This window comes from Aquarana catesbeiana, linkage group LG01, assembly GCF_042186555.1.
Source record: "Aquarana catesbeiana isolate 2022-GZ linkage group LG01, ASM4218655v1, whole genome shotgun sequence".
Lineage (NCBI taxonomy): Eukaryota > Metazoa > Chordata > Amphibia > Anura > Ranidae > Aquarana > Aquarana catesbeiana.
In genome coordinates this window covers 656,424,083-656,443,585 of record NC_133324.1, presented here as the reverse complement: position 1 = coordinate 656,443,585, position 19,503 = coordinate 656,424,083, and the positions used below count along the sequence as shown (strand labels likewise).

Here is a 19,503-nt window from a genome sequence, read left to right as displayed (position 1 = left end):
GAGCCCAGAATGCAAGGAGTAGCCTCTCGTGTGCCTCTGGTTCGAGAGCCCCTGATAGAGAAGACAGGGACTCAAGAGCGCAGGGGGCCACAAGTGCTTGGTAAGTGGCAGGTGTAGGGTTGATCCGGACCTCTGGTGCAGCAGCAGGAGAACTATCAGGAACACTGGAGCCACTGGCAGGAACTCAGGAACAACAGGCAACTGGGAGGTGTTCTGTAGTACCACTGGAAGCACTTTACAAGTCAGACAGGCCGGGTCAAAACACAGGTAAGCAGAGCAGGTACAAAACGGAACCAGGAGAGTAGTCAGGGCACGGACCGGGTCGGCAACAGACAGGCAGGTAATAACTGAAGGATGAGGCAGGAGAATCGTCAGACAAGCCGAGGTCAGGGACTGGCAGCAAACAGGAGAAGTCAGGAACAAGCCGGGTAACAGGAATCAGGTAAACAGGTATACTGGAAGCTTAGGGTCACAGGGAACGCTGTAGACCGGACAGCAAGGAAGCATGCTGACAGGCACCTTTAAATAGGCCTAATGGCGCCAAAAGCTGTCACACCGCACGTCTGCGCGCCGCTGCGTGCACACGTGCACGCCCGAGTACCGATCGTACGTGCCCGTTCGTCTCATCGTGTACCCGCGTACACCCGCTCGTATTAGCGCGCACCCGCATGCGTCCGTTCGTGTCAACGCGTCTCCGAACGCGTCCTCTGGTTCTACTGACAATAGTTCTGTTAACCGATCTTCCGCCGACGGCTGAACTAACAGGACGTCTTTCATGACAGCAGAGGAGTAACCCCTTAAGTTCCACAGTGAGTATAACAAGCATGCTATGCTGCATATACAGACTGATTTTACTGTTGTGGGTTTAGTAACACTTTAAAGCGCTTGCAACAGCCAATATGCACAGGTACTGTAAGCAGGGATAGAAAGAAAAATGGCATAGACCACCTTAACCACACACAATATTATCCCAATCTTCCAAAAACATAATATATTAAAGAAATGGCAGTACAATTTATATGGCAAAATAAGAAAAAAAATTTTGTAAAACATTCCTTTCTTGGACATCCTTATCCAATATAATGTCTTTTACTTTTACAGATTTCTGAGTATGCAGAAAGCCACATGTTTAGAAACCAGGCTTTTTCAGTGGCTTTGTATTTCCTGCTTTCACTTACCCAATGTGCAAACAAAGGTCCGTGACCGCATTAACATCAGCTCAAGTAACATGAGAAAATGAATACCGCTACAGTTCATGGAGAAACGCCAGTGCTCATAGTGAAGCATGTTTTTGCTAGGTAACTGCATCAATGTCACAGCTTTCAGCACAGGGTTCTATCCCTGGCCCCATTCAGCATTTAGAGTTCTTGGCCAAAAGCTGAATGGTAACAAAAGGGCCATGGATTCTTGTTGACGTCCTTACCTGAATTTGGCAAAGCTCATATTTGCCCAATGACAAGTCACACAGGAGGTGAACCTGATGGGGAACCAGTCCCAGAGTTCCTCATCAGACCACACACACCCTACTCCACAGCCTTAGAGGCCTGTCAATCTAACGCAAGGTGGTTCTGATGGGATACTAGTTTCTCATTTCCCATCAGACTCCTTCCATCTTGCTACAAAACTCCTCAGCCATAAGCCTATCTGTGTAATGGGTGCAATGGATGGTGAGGGAACTCAGGATTGCTGAGGAGCCCTGAGGATGGGGTGTCTGGTATGGACAATGAGGTGAAGAGCATTGCAGTAACCCATGTTCATTTCAAACATCCGGTCATGGCCAAGTAAGGTTCTGTTTGTTTACAGTATGTAAACCCAATCACTAACTCTTATATATGCTATAATATAGTAATGTATTATCAATATTTTAAAGCATATCTGGAGTTTTAATTTAAAAAGAAAATCTCTACTTCCTTGTCTTCACCAAGTTCCATTGTTGTCATTCATGTATTCCTCTGATCCTGGCCACCACCCATCTTCTGGGTTGAATGACGTCCTGCGCCATTGAACCAAGGGTAAGCAACCCTCAGCACTCCAGCTGTTGTAGAACTGTAAGTATCATGATGCATTGCAAGCCTCTGCCAGCCAGAAGCATGACTCCCAGAGGCAGAAGCATGATGAGATTTGTAGCTTTTACCACAGCTGGAGTGCTGGGGTTGCCTACCATGATCTAACTCACTTCCTGTGGTCCAAAACTGTCAAGGACACATACCATGGGGGTGCATCATCATGCTGGTCTGGGCACACAGGATAAGGTTGACACCAGAGAGAAAAGGATAGACCCTAGGATGTGAATTGTTAAATATGCAGCTGTCATTAAAATAATACCCGGTGATGATCCCTGGGTCCTTCTCTAAAATTAAAAAAGGCATCTTGAGACATTGCTTGTTTGCTTTTCCTGTTGCCATCTCCTGCCATTGTAAACCAACCTCTCCTCTACATATATATAAGTCAACTATTGATGATAGGGGCTTGGTAGGCATGGTGTGCGGCCATGATGAGCTGATGATGTCAGTGTTGTGCAGCCAATCACATTGCAAGGTCAGGGCTCAGTTTACAAGTATCATGACCCATGTAAAACTCTGGCTCTGGTTGACATAAAGTGTATTAATTGCTTTACTGAAGATATTTAGCTGCACTCCAGCCTTTACTTTGGTCTTCCATGGTTCTACAGGCCCCTCTCCTGTACTGAAATTGCTTATTCTGATTTCACTGCACACTGTAAGCTTCTTTCACACACGGTTCTTTCAATCGTGGATGTTCAGCAGTCTGCTTAGGAACACCCACTCCTCCAGACTGACATTCCACCCATAAATGAATTATGATATTCATATAACTACTCTCAAGAATAAGTTGCATCAGGGCTGAGAGCACTTTAGAAGAATACTGAAACAGGGTCTTGTGATGTTTTCAGGAAGCTGTTTCAGAAAAGGAGGAGCCAGCTAAGTCTAACTATAAGCAGACTAAACTTAAGCTTTAAAGTGGAACTATACTCACCTTCTCTGCAGCGCTGCGATGTCCTGGAGCGCTCCTGCCGGCCACTGACATTTTGGGAGTTTGTGTAGGGAGGGGTGGTGGGGGAAAAGATTTGTATAAGGAGGGGGCATTTAGGGGGGGATTTGTGCTGGGAGGGGGGATTTGAGGTGTGTGTGTGGGGGGGGGGGGAGCGGAGAGGATGTGTACTAGGAGAGGTGAATTTTTTTGGGGGCGGGGGGCATTTGAGCTGGGGGAATTTGAGGGATGGGTGGGGCAAAGATTTGTGCTGAGAGGGGGGGGATTTCAGAAGGGGTGGATTTGTACTGGGAGGAGCGGGAATTTACGCTTAAGGGGTAAGCATGCAGATTAGAGCTCAGTGTTTTTGTGGGGGGATTTTTGCTGACACCCAATGTTCATAAATCTTGGGGGAGGTACGCAGTTTGGCAAGTTCACCCTGGGCTCTAGATGACCTTGTCCTGGCATTAGTTCAGTCATTTTGGCATTGCCGAAATTCTTACACTGAGCTACACATGCGCAGCTCAGTGCACTGTGTGAACAGGCAGGCAAGTAACTTTAATGCAGAGGAGATGTAGCATGTTCCTTCTGCATTAAAAATCCTGCTTATTTGCATTTTTTTTTTTAAATTTAGGTCAAGTTCCACTTTAATGCCCTGTACACACGGTCGGATTTTCCAACGGAAAATGCGTGATAGGACCTTGTTGTCGGACTCCATCACACATTTTCCATAGGAATTTCCGACACACAAAGTTTGAGAGCTTGCTATAAAATTTTCCGACAACAAAATTGTTTGTCGGAAATTCCGATCGTGTGTACACAAATCCGACGCACAAAGTGCCACGCATGTTCAGAATAAATTAAGAGATGAAAGCTATTGGCTACTGCCCTGTTTATAGTCCCAACGTACATGTTTTACGTCACCGGATTTTCTGACAACTTTGTGTGACCGTGTGTATGCAAGACAAGTTTGAGCCAACATCCGTCAGAAAAAATCCATGGATTTTGTTGTCGGAATGTCCGATCAATGTCCGATCGTGTGTATGGGGCATTAGTGTTTAACTCTACAAGAGGGGGAAGTACATTCCACTTCAATGTTGAGGATTAATTTAAAAAGGCGCACCTGAGCCGAAACCATTTGCAGGAATGTTCCACCTATTTGCACTTGGAACATTCTTTTGTCTCCAATTGATTGATGTGAAAAGCATAAAGCCATCATATCTTAAGTCAGATGGTAATTCCAATAAGACATCATGAGAGTAACAATGTGTTTCTTTATACAGGATGCATTCAGTTTTGAATCTGTTACTGCAAAATTACAGATTTAATTTTCTTACACAATGGCTGGTTGTGCTGTCCATGCTGAAATAATATCATCATTGGACAAAATCCAAAATAAATAAGGTCCAGTTCAAGTTATTTTTTACAAGACATGCAACCATTGTATTTATACAAGAGGTGTTTGGAAAGTGTATTCAGCTGGTGATAGAATAGTTGTGAAAATTTCAGCTATTTATTAGTTTAGTAGGACCTGACTTTAATATACAATCTTCTTATTTTCTCTGTTTCAGTCCCAGTGTAGATAAGGGGTTGTCACAGAATTAAATATAGCATAGTACAGTTAGTAATTTTGTTAATGTGTACTTCCAGTAAAAGCTCAGCTATGCATTGGCTTGTAATTACAAGCATGGATCCTCTGCAGATCTACTTTGCTCTGACCGCCTCCCTCAAAACTGTTGCCAACTCAACTAAAAAAAACCTTAAAGTGTTACAAAACCCAGGACCCTGCATTCACTATATCTGGTCTCCCACAGTACACAGAACATGGAAATGAAATTATTTTAGTAAATATAAAATGCTAAATACCCTTTCTTATCAGCAGTATATAGCAATCTTATGACTTTCTTGAGCGTCTAGGCTGCAATTTTGATTAAAAAACAACAACTGGATCTATTAGAAATGTAATCCTGCTAATATTTAGTTGACCATAGAAGGACTTTTTTTTTTTTTTTTAAAGCATGGATTCCTCCATCTACACAAGAGAAGGTGGATAAAGAAATCCTCCCTGCTAAGACGTTGTATTCTGAAAGTGGGTACTCTCAGCTCATTGGCTGCAGCCACTGATCGAAAAAAAACATTTCCAACATTCCCATTGGACAGGAGTCAATCATTAGAACTACTGTTGAGTGGGAGTGGCCATACATGGATCAAAATCTACTGGCCAGCTTTTGTCTTGTGTCTGGTATTAAGATGAAAACAGTCAAACATTTACGTAAAACATATATAAACCCAAAGACAAAATGTTGTAGATTATGAAGGTGGCAGCTGCATTTTTTTTTTAGCCAGTTTTTCTTTCCTTTTTTGATCTGATCCAGCCAGTAACACACTTTCTGTCTGAAGCTGGCCATATATGGCTGAGGTCAGTGGACTGAAAATAAATAAATCAATTCCTCCATTCACACACTTGATGTAGATGGGGGAATCCACCCTGCTGTTCTATTGTATTCCGATTGGGGGGGGGTATTCCTCCACTCAGGGCTAAATTAATATAAGGACTACTGAAGTATTAGCTCCAGGCCCCTACTTTAATATAGGCCCAGCAGGTTTGGACTGACCATTCAGTCATGGCCCAAGGGCCAGAAGGGGGTCCAATAAATGCTCCTGGTACCTCCTAAAACAGGGGAATCTCTGACAGTCGGAGTGATCAGTGAGGTAAGGGGGGGTAGTTGGGCAATTACAAGCACCGATATTCCTGTATAGCTTTCCATGAAGCAGCTGAAAGCCACTTCTCCTCCTCTCCCTCCTGCAGCTTTCAGCTGCTTCATGGAAAGTCATAAAGGGATATTGGTGCTTGTAATTGTCCCACTGCACTGATCACCCCTGACTGTCCATCAGATTTCCCCTGCTCTCTGGGCTCCCCTGTGCATTCCCCTGGCTCCCCACCTCACCCCCCCTCACCCCCCTGCAGTGCTGCCGGCTTCCCTCCTCTCCCCTCCGCCACCTGCTGCAGGGATGTATCAGGATGGAGAGCGGGGAAGGGACCAGTAAATATGGCCCCTTTCTTGTCTGAATGAACAGAGTCAGTGACCCATACCGATCACTGACTCTGTTCATTAATAACTGAGTTTACTCTGCTTCAGTTTGTGAATTGACCAGAACCTCTGTCTCCTGTTGATTCAGCTGCAGTGCAGCTGGGGATACAGTGAAAGGGACTGGGGAATGTTTCTCAGTCCCTTTCTCTGTCTTAAAAGGGAGACTTCAGGGATCTGTAGAGACCCCTGATATCTCACCAAAGCCCCCCCAACAGGGCTTTTAAAAAATTGTAATAAATAACAAAAAAGTTAACTTGTAAAAAGTAATAAACAAATAAAGTAGTAAAAAATAATAAAACTGTAATAATAAAAATAAAATAATAAAAATTTAAAAAATGACTGACACCAACCACTGCTCTACTGAAACCATCAACTGCCCCCTTCCCCCAAAAGCAAAGTGAAAAAATGTGAAAAAAATAAAAACTAAATTGTAAAAAAAAAAAAAAAAAAATAGAATTGTAAAAAAATTTAAATAAAATAATAATAATAAAAAAAACTACTGACACATGCACTGCTCTACTATAAAAATCATTGTGCAAAAAAATGTAACAAATCTGACAGGGGAGTACAGAGAGATCATTTGTTCCTAGTGATCAGGAACAGCGATCTCTCTGTACTCCCAGTCAGTACACCCCCCCCCACATTTAGAAACACCTCCCTAGGACACACTTAACCCCGTAATCCCAGCGCGCAGAGCCGGTGTCTGGGAGGTCTGGGGGCGTGTATAGGAGGAGGAGGGAGCGGAGCTCTACAAGTGGGATCTGTGGAAGTGTCATCCCGGGGAGAGCGGTTTTGGCGGCTCTTCTCTAAGTCTCCTCCCAGTTATTGGCCGTAATAAATAGCTTCCTTTGATGTTGGGTGCCTCCGCAAGACCTCGTTTGAGAAGGTTGCAAAAATCTGCCTGGAGCTCAGCTTTAAATAAGGCAGATAGTCTGCAGAGTTTTTAAGGAGGTTAAATATTGTGACATCGCCTCTCATTAGGACGGGCGCTCGCCAGCCAGCCGGCGAATTCCGCTCTCTTTCATGGCAAAATTGTAAGTGTTTCTACTTGTTTTTAATAAACCATATCTACGGAGACACACTATGGATATCCATTTTTTATTCCTATGTCTGTAATCCTGGGATTAGTATTCCTCTAATCTGTCTGCGGCCACGCCGCCAAAGGGATGTTTTGATGCTGGTCGGATATCCAGGTCTTCACTTCACCCAGTCCATCTGCTGCCTGGTATAACACACAGAGTGACGCTTCAGATCCCTGTCTATCTGGCTTCCAGTTTATTCGATTAAGCTTATCTAAGCTTACTATCTGGTAAGCGTGCACTTCAGGTGGTGGAGGATCACTACGTTGGGTGGTTTCTTTATTTCTCTCTTTTGTACACCGATCCCTATGAAGAGCGATCAAGGGCTTCTTCTTACTACCTAGTGTCTAATTTATTTATGGACTTGGTGTTTTTATTTTCTATTTTCCATTTTTTATTTTCTGGTTTTTGGTTCACTTATGCTTTGTAGTATTGGTGTATTTATATGTGATAACAGCCAGGTACTGGTTTGATTTTTCATCATTTCAATTAGTCAAAGTATTTCACTATTTTTATTTTGTACACATATGTTCATTTATATGGTTTTAGGGTACAGCGCAGTTCCTTTTTTTCCTTTTCCTTCTCCCAACCCCGTAATCCCCCCTAGTGTTAGCCCCTTCCCTGCCAGTGTTTATACAGTAATCAGTGGATATTTTTTAGCTCTGATCACTGTAATAATGTCACTGGTCCCAAAAAAGTGTCAAAAGTGTCCGATCTGTCCACTGCAATGTCGTAGTCCCGCTAAAAATCGCTGATCACCGCCATTACTAGTAAAAAAATAATAATAATAAAATCGCTCTAAATCTATTCCCTATTTTGTAGATGCCATAACTTTTACACATACATATTGGCCTAAACTGATGAAGAAATATTTATTTTATTTTTTTATTTATTTATTTATAGCAAAAAGTAAAAAAATATATTTTTTTTTTTTTCAAAATTGTTGGTCTTTTTTTGCTTATAGTGCAAAAAATAAAACCCCAGAGGTGATCAAATACCACCAAAAGAAAGCTCTATTTGTGGGGAAAAAAGAACACCATTTTTGTTTGGGTACAATGTCGCACAACCGCGTAATTGTCAGTTAAAGTGACGCAGTGCCGTATCGCAAAAAATGGCCTTGTCATTAAGGGGGTAAATCCTTCTGGGGCTGAAGTGGTTAAGCTCAACTAGTCGATTTCTATGTCTCCTGAACTGGTTCTGTTGGGGATCCCTGATTAAGCTCAGAGATCTCATCATAGCAAACTGCGGATCTCTTATTTACTATTCTATGCTAGAAAGAGATTATTTGCAAATGGTCCTCCTCTGCTCCACCTAATCTGTCATCCTGAAAGGCTACGATTGATGCTGCGCTCTTTACAAATTGACGTACGTCAGTTGTGGTTGCCTCTGGAAATTTGTAAAGGTGTGGCAGCCGTGGACTTTCCAGTAGACCAGGGTTTCTATACTTGTACTGTTGCAATGCCTCCTAGACCCTCCATTCCTTCCACTATCTGCCCCCCCTCCCTTCCCTTTCCCCCTTAGAGGATATGTAGCCCCTCCTTAACCACTTCAATACCAGGCACTTTCCCCCCTTCCTGCCCAGGACAATTTTTAGCTTTCAGCGCTGTCGCACTTTGAAAGACAATTGCGCAGTCATGCAACACTGTACCCAAAATAAATTTGTATCATTTTCTTCCCACAAATATAGCTTTCTTTTTGTGGTATTTGATCACCTCTGCAGTTTTTAATTTTTGCCCTATAAAACGAAAAAAGCGACAATTTTGAAAAAAAAAAACTTATGGGAACCGATAGGCAGCACTGACGGCGCTGATAGGCGGCACTGATGAGCACTGATAGGTGTCACTAAATAGGCAGCACTGATGAGGAGCTAGTGACAGGCTTTACTGAGTGGCACTTTGATGGGGCACTGACAGGCATTACTGATGGGGTACTGATTGGCACTTTTTTTGGGCACTGTTGTGGGCACTGATCTGTACTTTCATGGGCACTGACAGGCTTTATAGAGGGGGACAGGCTGGCGGGTGATGGGCATTGATTGGCAGCTGATGGGCACCTTTTGATGGGGCTGTGCTGATAATCAATGTGCTGATTATCAGCACAGACCCCTCCTCTGACAGGGAGAGCCGCCGATCGGCTCTCCCGGTCAGCGTGAACGGAGGACGAGGGCCTCTGTCAGAGGCTTCATACCACACTGACACACAGCACCTCTGATCGCAGCGCTGCGCAGTTGCGCGCTGGCTCCGTTATCCTGATCACGTCATATGACGTCCGATCAGGATAGCTAAACCACTTTGCTGCCATCATTTTGCTATATGGCGGGCAGCAAGTGGTTAAAATTGCTGGACGGTCTTATTTGTTCCCCTTTATTTTACTTTATTTTATTATCAATTGCAACTGATGCAATACCATGTCAAGTTGGTTGTTTCAGTTATTCTTTCTGTATGTTCTATTATTTTGTCTTTCAATAAAGCAATTTTGATTGTTAAAAAAACTCAAAACCAAAAGTGTATAATTTTGAAGCCTACCAATCATTAGACTTGGTTTCTTTTCTTTGACTTTTCCCCTCTGTTTATACCTGGTTATCTGGCCAGTAACACACCTCCTGTATTAGTGAGATACAACTCTGGGTGAATGAGTACAGGAGGCACAGCAGACAGCAGTAGAGTAAGTTTGGGGTAAAGGTAGTACTAAACGTATTACCAGATTTAAATGCACCAACTGATTGAAGTCAAATTCCAAGTCACACTTTATAATCCGTTACAGCATACAGTTTGGTTTCTTTTGGGATAAAGTGAAAAAATAAAAAAAAACTGCCATATAATAAATGTTTGCTTTTTGGTTTAATGCTGCTTTAAGGATTGGTAAGCTGCAATATAATACATTTTTGGTTTTGGGTATGTTTTAATTAATGTTACATATACTGTATAGTGTTATTACGTTCTGTTACTAATGTGTATGTTGGCTCATAGGGATGCTTATTGTTTTCAACGTAAGTTTGTCTGAATAGAAACACAGCAAATAAATACTCAATGAATTTTGTTTCTTATCTACCAAACCTTATTGGCAGACATAGTGAAACACAGTTATCTGTAAAGAATGTTGCAGTCATCAGTTTTCACAAATTCTAAAGTAACTCCCTTTATGGTATCTGATGTGTGAAAGCCATTTGGAGACAGTCTGTTATCTAATCCAAGACACAAAACCGCTAGTTCCAAATGTGCTCATAGGATAGGCAACCTTTGAAAATGATTTTCTTTTGAAATATATCTGGAAGTGTATTTAATCACTAGCTGTGTTAAAGTGGAGCTCCAGCCAAAAACCTTTTCTTTTAGGTATGGACATGGAGCAGGAAAGGATTAGAGCCTGTGTGATATTATCTTTTAGGCCCGGTTCACATCTATTCATTTTTTAGTGCGTTTCCAATTTTGCAGAAACACACTGCAATCTATTTAGCATGGGGGTTGATTTACTAAAGGTAAATCCACTCTCCACTGCAAGTGCACTGCAAGGACACTTGAAAGTCCACTTGTAAGTGCAGTCGCTGTAGATCTCTGGAGATCTGAGGGGAAGCTCTGCTGATTTTATCATCCAATCATTTGCAAGCTAAAATGCTGTTTTTTATTTTCCTTGCATGTCCCCCTCAGATCTACAGCAACTGCACTTCCAAGTGCACTTTCAGTGCACTTTTAAGTGCACTTGCAGTGCACTTGTAGTGCAAAGTGGATTTGCCTTTAGTAAATAACCCCTACGGTTTCCTATGAGTTACGTTCACATCTGTGCATTTTATGGAAACGGCTAGACACTTTTTTCTGGTTTTTGGTTCCATAGACTTCAATGGATCAAAAACGTTTATTAAAAAAAACGTGAAATGCACCTGGAATATGCAAACTTTAGCCTGCATAGGTGTGGACCAGGCCTTACTATCTGCTGTGTTATAAGGACAGGAAACTAAAATACTCTCTTTAATGGGGACACAAAACCTCAGAGATTTTTATCCTCCCCCAATTAAATTGTTTTCTGTGTCTCTGTTGGAGACCATGTCTTGGTGACATAACATAATCTCTCTCTCTTTAACCAAAATAAAACAAATAAAAAAAATAGTTTTAACTTAAAGCCTAGCTTAAAAAAACAAAACAAAACAAAAAATCAGCACAAGGAACATAATTTACTATCAGTGTGACATTTCCCTTGTGCTGCTGTCTTTTGGTTTAGGTAAAATGTATCCCTTCTGACCTCTCTCCCACTCCCCACCCATTGCTGTAATCTTCTGGAGTGGAGAGGGTTAACAGAACTGAGGGAGCTGTGGTAGGCACTCATCAATAGTGCAGACTATGTCTGCCTTTTCCACCCCCCCATATAATAGTAGCCTTACTTTAGCATAGCTCCCAACTGTCCCTGATTTGGAGGGACTGTCCCTAATTTCAAGGGACTGTCTCTGATTTGGAACAAAGTCCCTTTGTCCCTCATTCCTCCTCATTTGTCCCTCATTTTGATCTAATCTATATAGTTGTATATAAAATGCACTACTTATCTATAAAAAAGTGTTTTAAAGTGCAAAACCATTCATCCAATTTCTAAATTGCTGCATTTGTAAATGTCCAAAAGCCAATATAAAGAAATAGTAGTGGTAAAAAAGCACTTGTGGGTTTAACCAATTATTTTTTGTACCATTCTCCTTTAAGCAGGGCATGGCAGGGAGGTGTGTCCTATGTCTACATACTTTTGCTAATAGGTGTCCCTCATTCCAATCTCAGAAAGTTGGGAGGTATGCTATAGTTTCTATGGATGAAAAGCGATCTGTGAATGGAGGACAGTTGGATGATTGAAAGGTTCTCCTCTTCCATTTATAGGCCGTTTTCATTCAAAGAAACTATACAGTAGTACAGTTTATATGAATGGAGAAGGGGTTCGGTAAGGGCAGGCATAATTGACACACAGGTTCCTCAACTCTATTAACCCCCATTGCACTGGACGATAATGGCGGTAGAGGTAGGGACACATCCCATGTCCCCCTGTGCTCATTTTAAATATAAATAAATAATATTAATAAATAAAGGATTTAAAACAACTTTTGAAATTACACTGACATGTTAACACTTATACAAGATTTTAGTAATTGATTTTAGATCTACTTGAATTTAAGGGACAACTATGCATATACTATGGCAGTGATGGCAAACATTGGCATCCCAGATGTTTTGGAACTACATTTCCCATGATGCTCAACTACACTGCAGAGTGCAACAGCATCATGGGAAAAGTAGTTCCAAAATATCTGGGGTGCCAAGGTTCGCCACTACTGTACTATGGTATAGTTTTAAATACAGCATAACCCATCTGAGCACACTAACTCCAAAGTTACAGATGCATCTATAATACTTCTATTTGTGTAAAAACATATATAACATTTCATGCTTTATTAAAGGCTGAGTACACAAAAACCAAAAGTGAATGCAATATTGGTGGGATTTCGGGATTATGCTTAAAAAATGGCTCACGGGCTAAACTTGGGTGGAGGAACAGGGTTAATGTTAGGATAAGGTTATGTCTAAAGGGTTTCCAAAATTTGTTAAGGCTTGTCTGGAGTTAAGTAGTTTTGGGTCAAGTTAAAATAAAGGGGGCGTGGTCTGCATGGGCATGTGAGCGGACACACTACGTGGAGCTCCTGCTGCATATCCTCTTTTGATCTTTTTCCCGCTGACAATCCGGACCGGCATTGACCCATTCTGCCTGCTACATTACCCGAGGTGCTCCCGGAGTATATCCAGCACTTCACGAGGCCCATGATGATCCGTAAAGGAGAGAAAGAGGCCACAGCCACGGCAGCCATGGAGGCCCAAGATGGCACCTGCACTCCACAGCCTCAGAGAGCAGTGCGTGGCGTTGATCAACAACAGGAGGTCGGGGGTAAGTCCCTCAAGGCTCACAAGCTACAGGGTAAGGAGCAGCCCAGGGACATACTTTATTACACCCAAAAGCTGCAAGGGACAGGCTGCCCTGTCCCCCAGCAAGCACAGGCTCCTGCACATGAGTCAGATGACACACTACCTCTGTATAATTCCCCTGTCCCTACCCCTGATCCGTTTGACATGCTGCAGGATGACACACAGCAACCCACACTCAGTGAAATCCTATGTGCAGTCCACCGATGCACGGCCTCAGTGGATGGCCTGAAAGAGCAGTTTGGGGGTCTCACAGAAACAGTGTCCCTTATGCGACAGGACCTCCAAAAAATAAGGGAGAGAACCACTGCGGTGGAAGGCAGAATTAGTGACGTGGAAGACCAGTTGCCTCCACTCACCAGAGATACCAAGGCAGCGATACAACAAGCAGCACAGGCCAACGCCAAAACAGATGCAATTGAGAACCGTCTGAGGAGGAACAATGTCCGCATCGTGGGGCTCCCCGAAAAGGTCAAGTGCTGGGACCCCACAGCATTTACAGAAAAATGGCTGCAAGATATAATTGGCAGGGAGGTCTTTACTTCTTTGTTTGCGGTAGGGCGGGCCCACTGCACGCCACCTCGGTCCCTTCCCTCCGACAATCCACCGAGATCCATGTTGGCCTGGCTCTTGAATTACAAAGAGATCATACTTAGACTGGCAAGGGAGAAAGGCTTTGTTCATTTTAATGGGACCAAAGTTTCATTTTATCCTTCTCGGCTGAGGTACATGTTAAAATGAAACTAAAGCCCAAAAACTTTTTTTAACCCCTTCAGATCCGCACTATAGCCGAATGACGGCTACAGCATGGACCTACTTTGACAATAGATGTCCTCCCCTTTACATGCTCCCCGTGTGTCCCCTGCAGGGCACACGCACCGCACGCTGTGATCACCGAGTCAATGAGACTCGGGTGATCACAGATCAGAGTAAGGGGCCGATCCCGGCCCCTTACCACGTGATCAGCTGTCAGCTGGCTGACAGCTGATCACGTGATGTAAACTGACGATCGGTAATCGTTTTTTATTTCTCCTCACGCTGACAGTGTGAGGAGAAAGAAAAGCCGATCACTGGCTTCGGTCCCGAAGAGGAAGATGCACAGCCATCTCATCTGTGCCCACCAGTGCCGCCTGCCAGTGCCACTTGCCAGTGCCCACAGTGCATAACAGTGCCATGAATCAGTGCCCACCAGTGCATAACAATGCCTGCAATCAGTGCCACCTATCAATGCCCACGAGTGCCACCTATCAATGCCCACCAGTGGTGCCAATCAGTGCCTCATCAGTGCCACCTAGGAGTGCTGCCTATCAGTGTCACCTATCAGTGCCGATCAGTGCCCATTACTGCCACCCATCGGTGTCCTTCACTGCCAACCATCAGTGCCCATCACTGCCACCCATCAGTGCCACCTATTAGTGCCCTTCAGTGCCACCTATCAATGCCCTTCAGTGCCGCCCATCAGTGCCGCCCATCAGTGCCACCCATCAGTGCCACCTCTCAGTGGCACCTCTCAGTGCCTACCCATGCCACCTATCAGTGCCCACCAGTGCCACCTCATCAGTGCCCATCAGTGCCGCCTATCAGTGCTCACCAGTGCCGCATATCAGTGCCCATCAGTGCTGCCTTATCAGTGCCCATCAATGCAGCCTATCGGTGCCCATGAGTGCAGCCTATCAGTGCCCATCAGTGCAGCCTCATCAGTGTACATCAATGAAGGATAAAAATTACCTGTTTGCAAAATTTTAATAACAAAATATAACGTGGTTTTGTATTTTTTAAACAAAAATTTCAGTAATTTTAAATTTTTTTAACAAAAAATAAAAAACCCAGAGGTGCTCAAATACGTCTGACATTGTTTTTAGTGCTGTCCATGCCTTTCTTTCCCAGTGACAACTACACCTCTATTTTTTTATGGGCGTCATGAGGATGAAAGTATTGGAAAATATTCTTATGGGTTCCACACAGAAATTAAAACCTGAAAGAAATATAAACTCTTCCCCACTCAATCTAAAGTTAAAAAACAGTGTGGCTGTAGTTAGGCTGCAACTGTATCTTAACATAGTGTAATGAGTAGTGGCGCTCAATATTTTGGGGAGGCAAAAAAAAACAACGCCACCCACCCGTCACCCCCCCCCTGCGGGACATGGATGGGAAGGCAGCAATCCCCCTGTGGGAGACGGACAAGAAGGCGGCGATCACCCCCCCGTGCGGGAATCGGACAGGAAAACAACGATCAGAGGCCTCCTTACCTTAGGAGGCAGATGACAAGGATTTGGGGTAGGTCTGCTGCTCCTTGTTCCAGCTACTTCTTGCTCCAGGGACGTTGCAAAGTCCCGTTGCAAACTCCCAGCCAATCAGGTCTCAGGGCCCTCTTCTTGATTGGGCGATAGGAGAATTGGGAAGACAATAGCGAATATTAATTCACTATTGTCACACAACTGGGTGGGCTCAGGACGCAGTGCTCTGAGCCCCAAGCTCACCCTTTTTTGAAGCCAATTAGAGCCTCAGGCTCTAGTCATGTGTTAAAAAAAAACCCATTGAAATTCATGCGACCGGCTCCCTGCATGTAGATTAGAGGCTAGGTGCATGGATCAGGGGGGTGGTGCCAGTATGGATGGGCCGCCACTGATAATGAGTATAAAATACTGCCATCAAGAAAGTCAACCAACCCCCCCCCCCCCTATTTATTTTACAGTAGCAGGCAAGAAATCTCAACTACCTCTCACTTGGTAAAACTGTAGTGTAGTTGACCATTCAAGCTGAGCTATTAGTAGGATATCTAGGAAGAGTGCAGTGGAAGCTTATGCATTCCCTTAGCTGTTGCATCTCTATATTGACAATTTCCGGTTGAGATTTTTTGGCTCTTTTTAGAAGCATTTCCTTAGGACTTTCCTATGTTGGGTATGATACAAACTCATTTAAGTGCTTATAAAAGGAAGACCCAAAACACAACACATGACATCTTTCCATTTATCTAGTAACAATTTGATATTCCTTGGAATTTTTTTTATTGCCCAGGCAGAAAATTATAAGTCTGGCTTGGTCTTATCAGTCTAGCAAATATAGACAGATTAAACAGGATAATAACAATGATGACAACATCATTGGTATCTTGTTTCCAAAAAAAGTTATTTCCTTTCAGCTAGGTTAGATCGGATATTTTTTTCTAACAGCTCAGTAGAGAGAGCTGTACAAGAAACATGTTGGGATTTGGGGTGTAAAGAGAAATATTGGTAAATTAAATAGAAAGGCTTTGAAGGTTGCTATATTTTGCTGCTCAGTTATTGACAACACAAATGTCAGCATACTTCGTTTAAAAAGATAGGATGAAAGATTTCACACCAGGAACATAGATTTATACACCTTCTACAATGACCTTTACCTGAGTGCTTAGGTTGCAGAATAAATAATAATCAAAACTTTAGCCATTCTTAAAAATTTTGAAAACGGACTCTGGGGACTTAAATTGCACATAATTCAATTTACTTTGTGTTATAACCTCTATACTACTCAATTACATTGGTTATATCTATAGCGAAAAAATACTTAAAAAAAATTAACTCTGTACAGAGTAACTTCCTTTATGGGTGTCAGATTAGGGCTTTTTGTTACACACCATGTTAAATACCATATTTGATTAATATTTACTCTGTAAAAAAATAATTATCATAGATTGTTAAATAACTGGTATTTGTAAAATGTCACAGCTGAAAATTGTCAAAGGATCAGATGTATTTAATATCATTGTTATGTTTGTCTTTGTAGTATGTAAATAAAGTTATAATTTAATCTTAGTTATTGTCCTATTATAAGAAATAGGTAGCAAAAGCTTAGTTTTATACAACATAATGCCATAACTTAGAGAGCGATACATGTGCCAGAAGAATGGATGTTATTGGTTCCACCTAGCACTTCTGGGAACTTCATCTTTTGCATTTCCTACTTGCATAACGTTATTCCCCTTATTTCTTGTAGTGTTTATCCAGTGAAGACATCTTTGCACGGTATGGAAACAAAATCACAGAAGAAAACTTTCAGGATGCCTGTCCTACTCTATTATACCTCATCTATTCTAAGCCATGTGACTATGAAGAAACAATCCATATAAGGCCTCCTCCTAGTCAAGGTACAAACTTCAAACACTTAAATACTGTACAGGCATACCCCACTTTTAAGTACTCATTGGGGTTTATTTACTAAAGCTAGAAAGTGCAAAATCAGGCTCACTTCTGCATAGAAACCAATGAGCTTCTAACCCCAGTTTGTTCAATTAAACTTTGGTAATAAAACCTGGAAGCTCATTGGTTTCTATACAGAAGTGAGCCTGATTTTGCACTTTCTAGCTTTAGTAAATAAACTCCATTGTGTACTTAAAAGTGGGGTATGTTTAACCAGCATTTGTCTCATGATTGTAAACATCTTTAAATATCTAAGGAAGCTTTTTGTCATATTTGTCCATTTAATACGTGAGTTTTTGCTAGATGCTGGAGAATTTAACCATCCAGGAGTTTCCTATATCCTTTGGTGACTCTGTTGATGAGATCACAGAGTACAAATTCCTGGATCCACACACTTGCTGTGACCATCATGAGGGATTCCTACGCTCACTGCTGGATTTAGTAAAATGTAGTTTGCAGAAGTGTAGCTAGACTGGAACAGTCTAGAGGTTCACGGCTGGGGACCATGAAGTAACTTTAGCACAGGTACAGGTAGGATGGTTCACAGCTGGGGACCATGAAGCAGCTTTAAGGTGCAGCACAGAAAGGAGGCTTTACTCGCAGAATCCTGGAACAAGATCAATCAATAGGAGCAGCCTCTTGTAAAGTAATCCAGCATCCAGTCCCAGAGGCATGCAGCCCCCCTCCTCTATGCTCACTGACTCATTCCCTCAGGAGGGGGAAAGACCATCTCCTCAGGGTTCCAAACTATTAAGCAGCATTCCAGCCACCAATTGCTACCCCCCCCCCCCCCCAGGGATTGGCTAGGCCCTGCTCAATATTCAGGCCTGTCATTTGAATACTTCCTCCCTAAGCTCTAGAAACTTCTTCTAGAGGCAGGGGGGAAACAATCAAACTCCCAGCCTGTCAAGCCCTGAACAGACCAGACAATTACTGCTCCTTTAGTTACAGCAGGAGCCAAAAATAAATAAATGTGCCTAGCACGTAGCAACCTAACTAGAGGGTGCTACACATAACAGGGGAAGCTGGAACATGCAAAGTTTTATGAAAACTCCCTAAACCCCAGGACAGGAACAGGAATTCAAGAATTATGGCAGACAGCATGGCTCACTGTTGGCAGATTTAGCACAGCCTACTAGCCTTCAAATATATCTAGAATATCACTTTGGAGAGAACTGACTCAATAATTTAAAGAATCAATTTAAATTAAATGTCAATGTATATCAATCTTCTAAAACAACATTTCGCTTCATATTTTATCATATTTGCAGGGGGCAGCCATTGCACATATTAAATATTTATAGCATATTGACAAAAGGTGTTACATACAGTAGTAGCTGTACTTTAATGTTCCTACCAATCAATATCTGTGCACTGTGGCACTCAATCATAGTGGCAAACTTGGGGATAGTGTATCATCATGGCAAACCTGAGGGTACTGTTTCACTGTGGCAAACTTGAGGGCACTGTGCCATCCTGCCAAATCTAAGGATACCGTACCTTTGTGGTAAACCTGATGATACTGGGTCATTGTGCCAAACATAGGGATACTGTTCTAGTATGAAAAACTTGAGGAGACATGTGCCATCATGACAGATCTAAGGGTCCTGTGCATTTTTGGCAAACCTTAAAGTGACACTAAAAGATGTTTTATCCTATAAAAATAATCCATACACATCAAGTACTAAATAATCCTGTAATCTCTTTTTCAAGAAATTGTTTTTTTCTGCATTTTTTCTTCATCCTTGTAACATCCTCTGTGAGCTCCCAAACCTCTCCTCCTACCCCCTTACTTCCAATTGTTTAGAATGAGAAGCGCTTATTAGTTGAGGTCATGTACACTGCTCTATGCACACTCCAAATCCTAGAAAACCAGCAGCCGACCGACTCCTGATCAGCTCTCTCTACCAATGGTGGAGAGCGTTGATCAGAGTGTTCTAGCGGGGGGGCGCCTCCCTGTCAGAACACAACAGCTCAGCAGGGAAGATGGCTATACTAACTTTGCATAGTTAGTACAGTGGCTCCGACTGAAGATGACAGTTTTTTTTCGTTCATCCCACTGAGTTGAACGAAAAAAAAACTCGTAGTGTGCTAGGCTTAACCCTGATTTGTTTTACACTGGGTCTCCATGTAGATATGGCTATCCTGATAGAGGATCACAGCATTGCTTTCTCATGTCACACTAAATGGTGTAATGATAAGTAGGCAGCAAGAGGAGTCATAT

At 42.6% G+C, this 19,503-nt stretch overlaps 1 protein-coding gene across 2 annotated transcripts in view; it reads left to right on the top strand.

Annotated features, from left to right (window-relative positions):
- Positions 1–19,503, top strand: part of SLC39A8 (solute carrier family 39 member 8) — a 125,074-nt gene that overhangs the window by 21,238 nt on the left and 84,333 nt on the right. For both annotated transcript variants that reach the window (XM_073601615.1, XM_073601624.1), the window contains exon 3: positions 17,077–17,227. In XM_073601615.1, the coding sequence (XP_073457716.1) occupies positions 17,077–17,227 (151 nt within the window). The remainder of the gene's footprint in view (positions 1–17,076; positions 17,228–19,503) is intronic.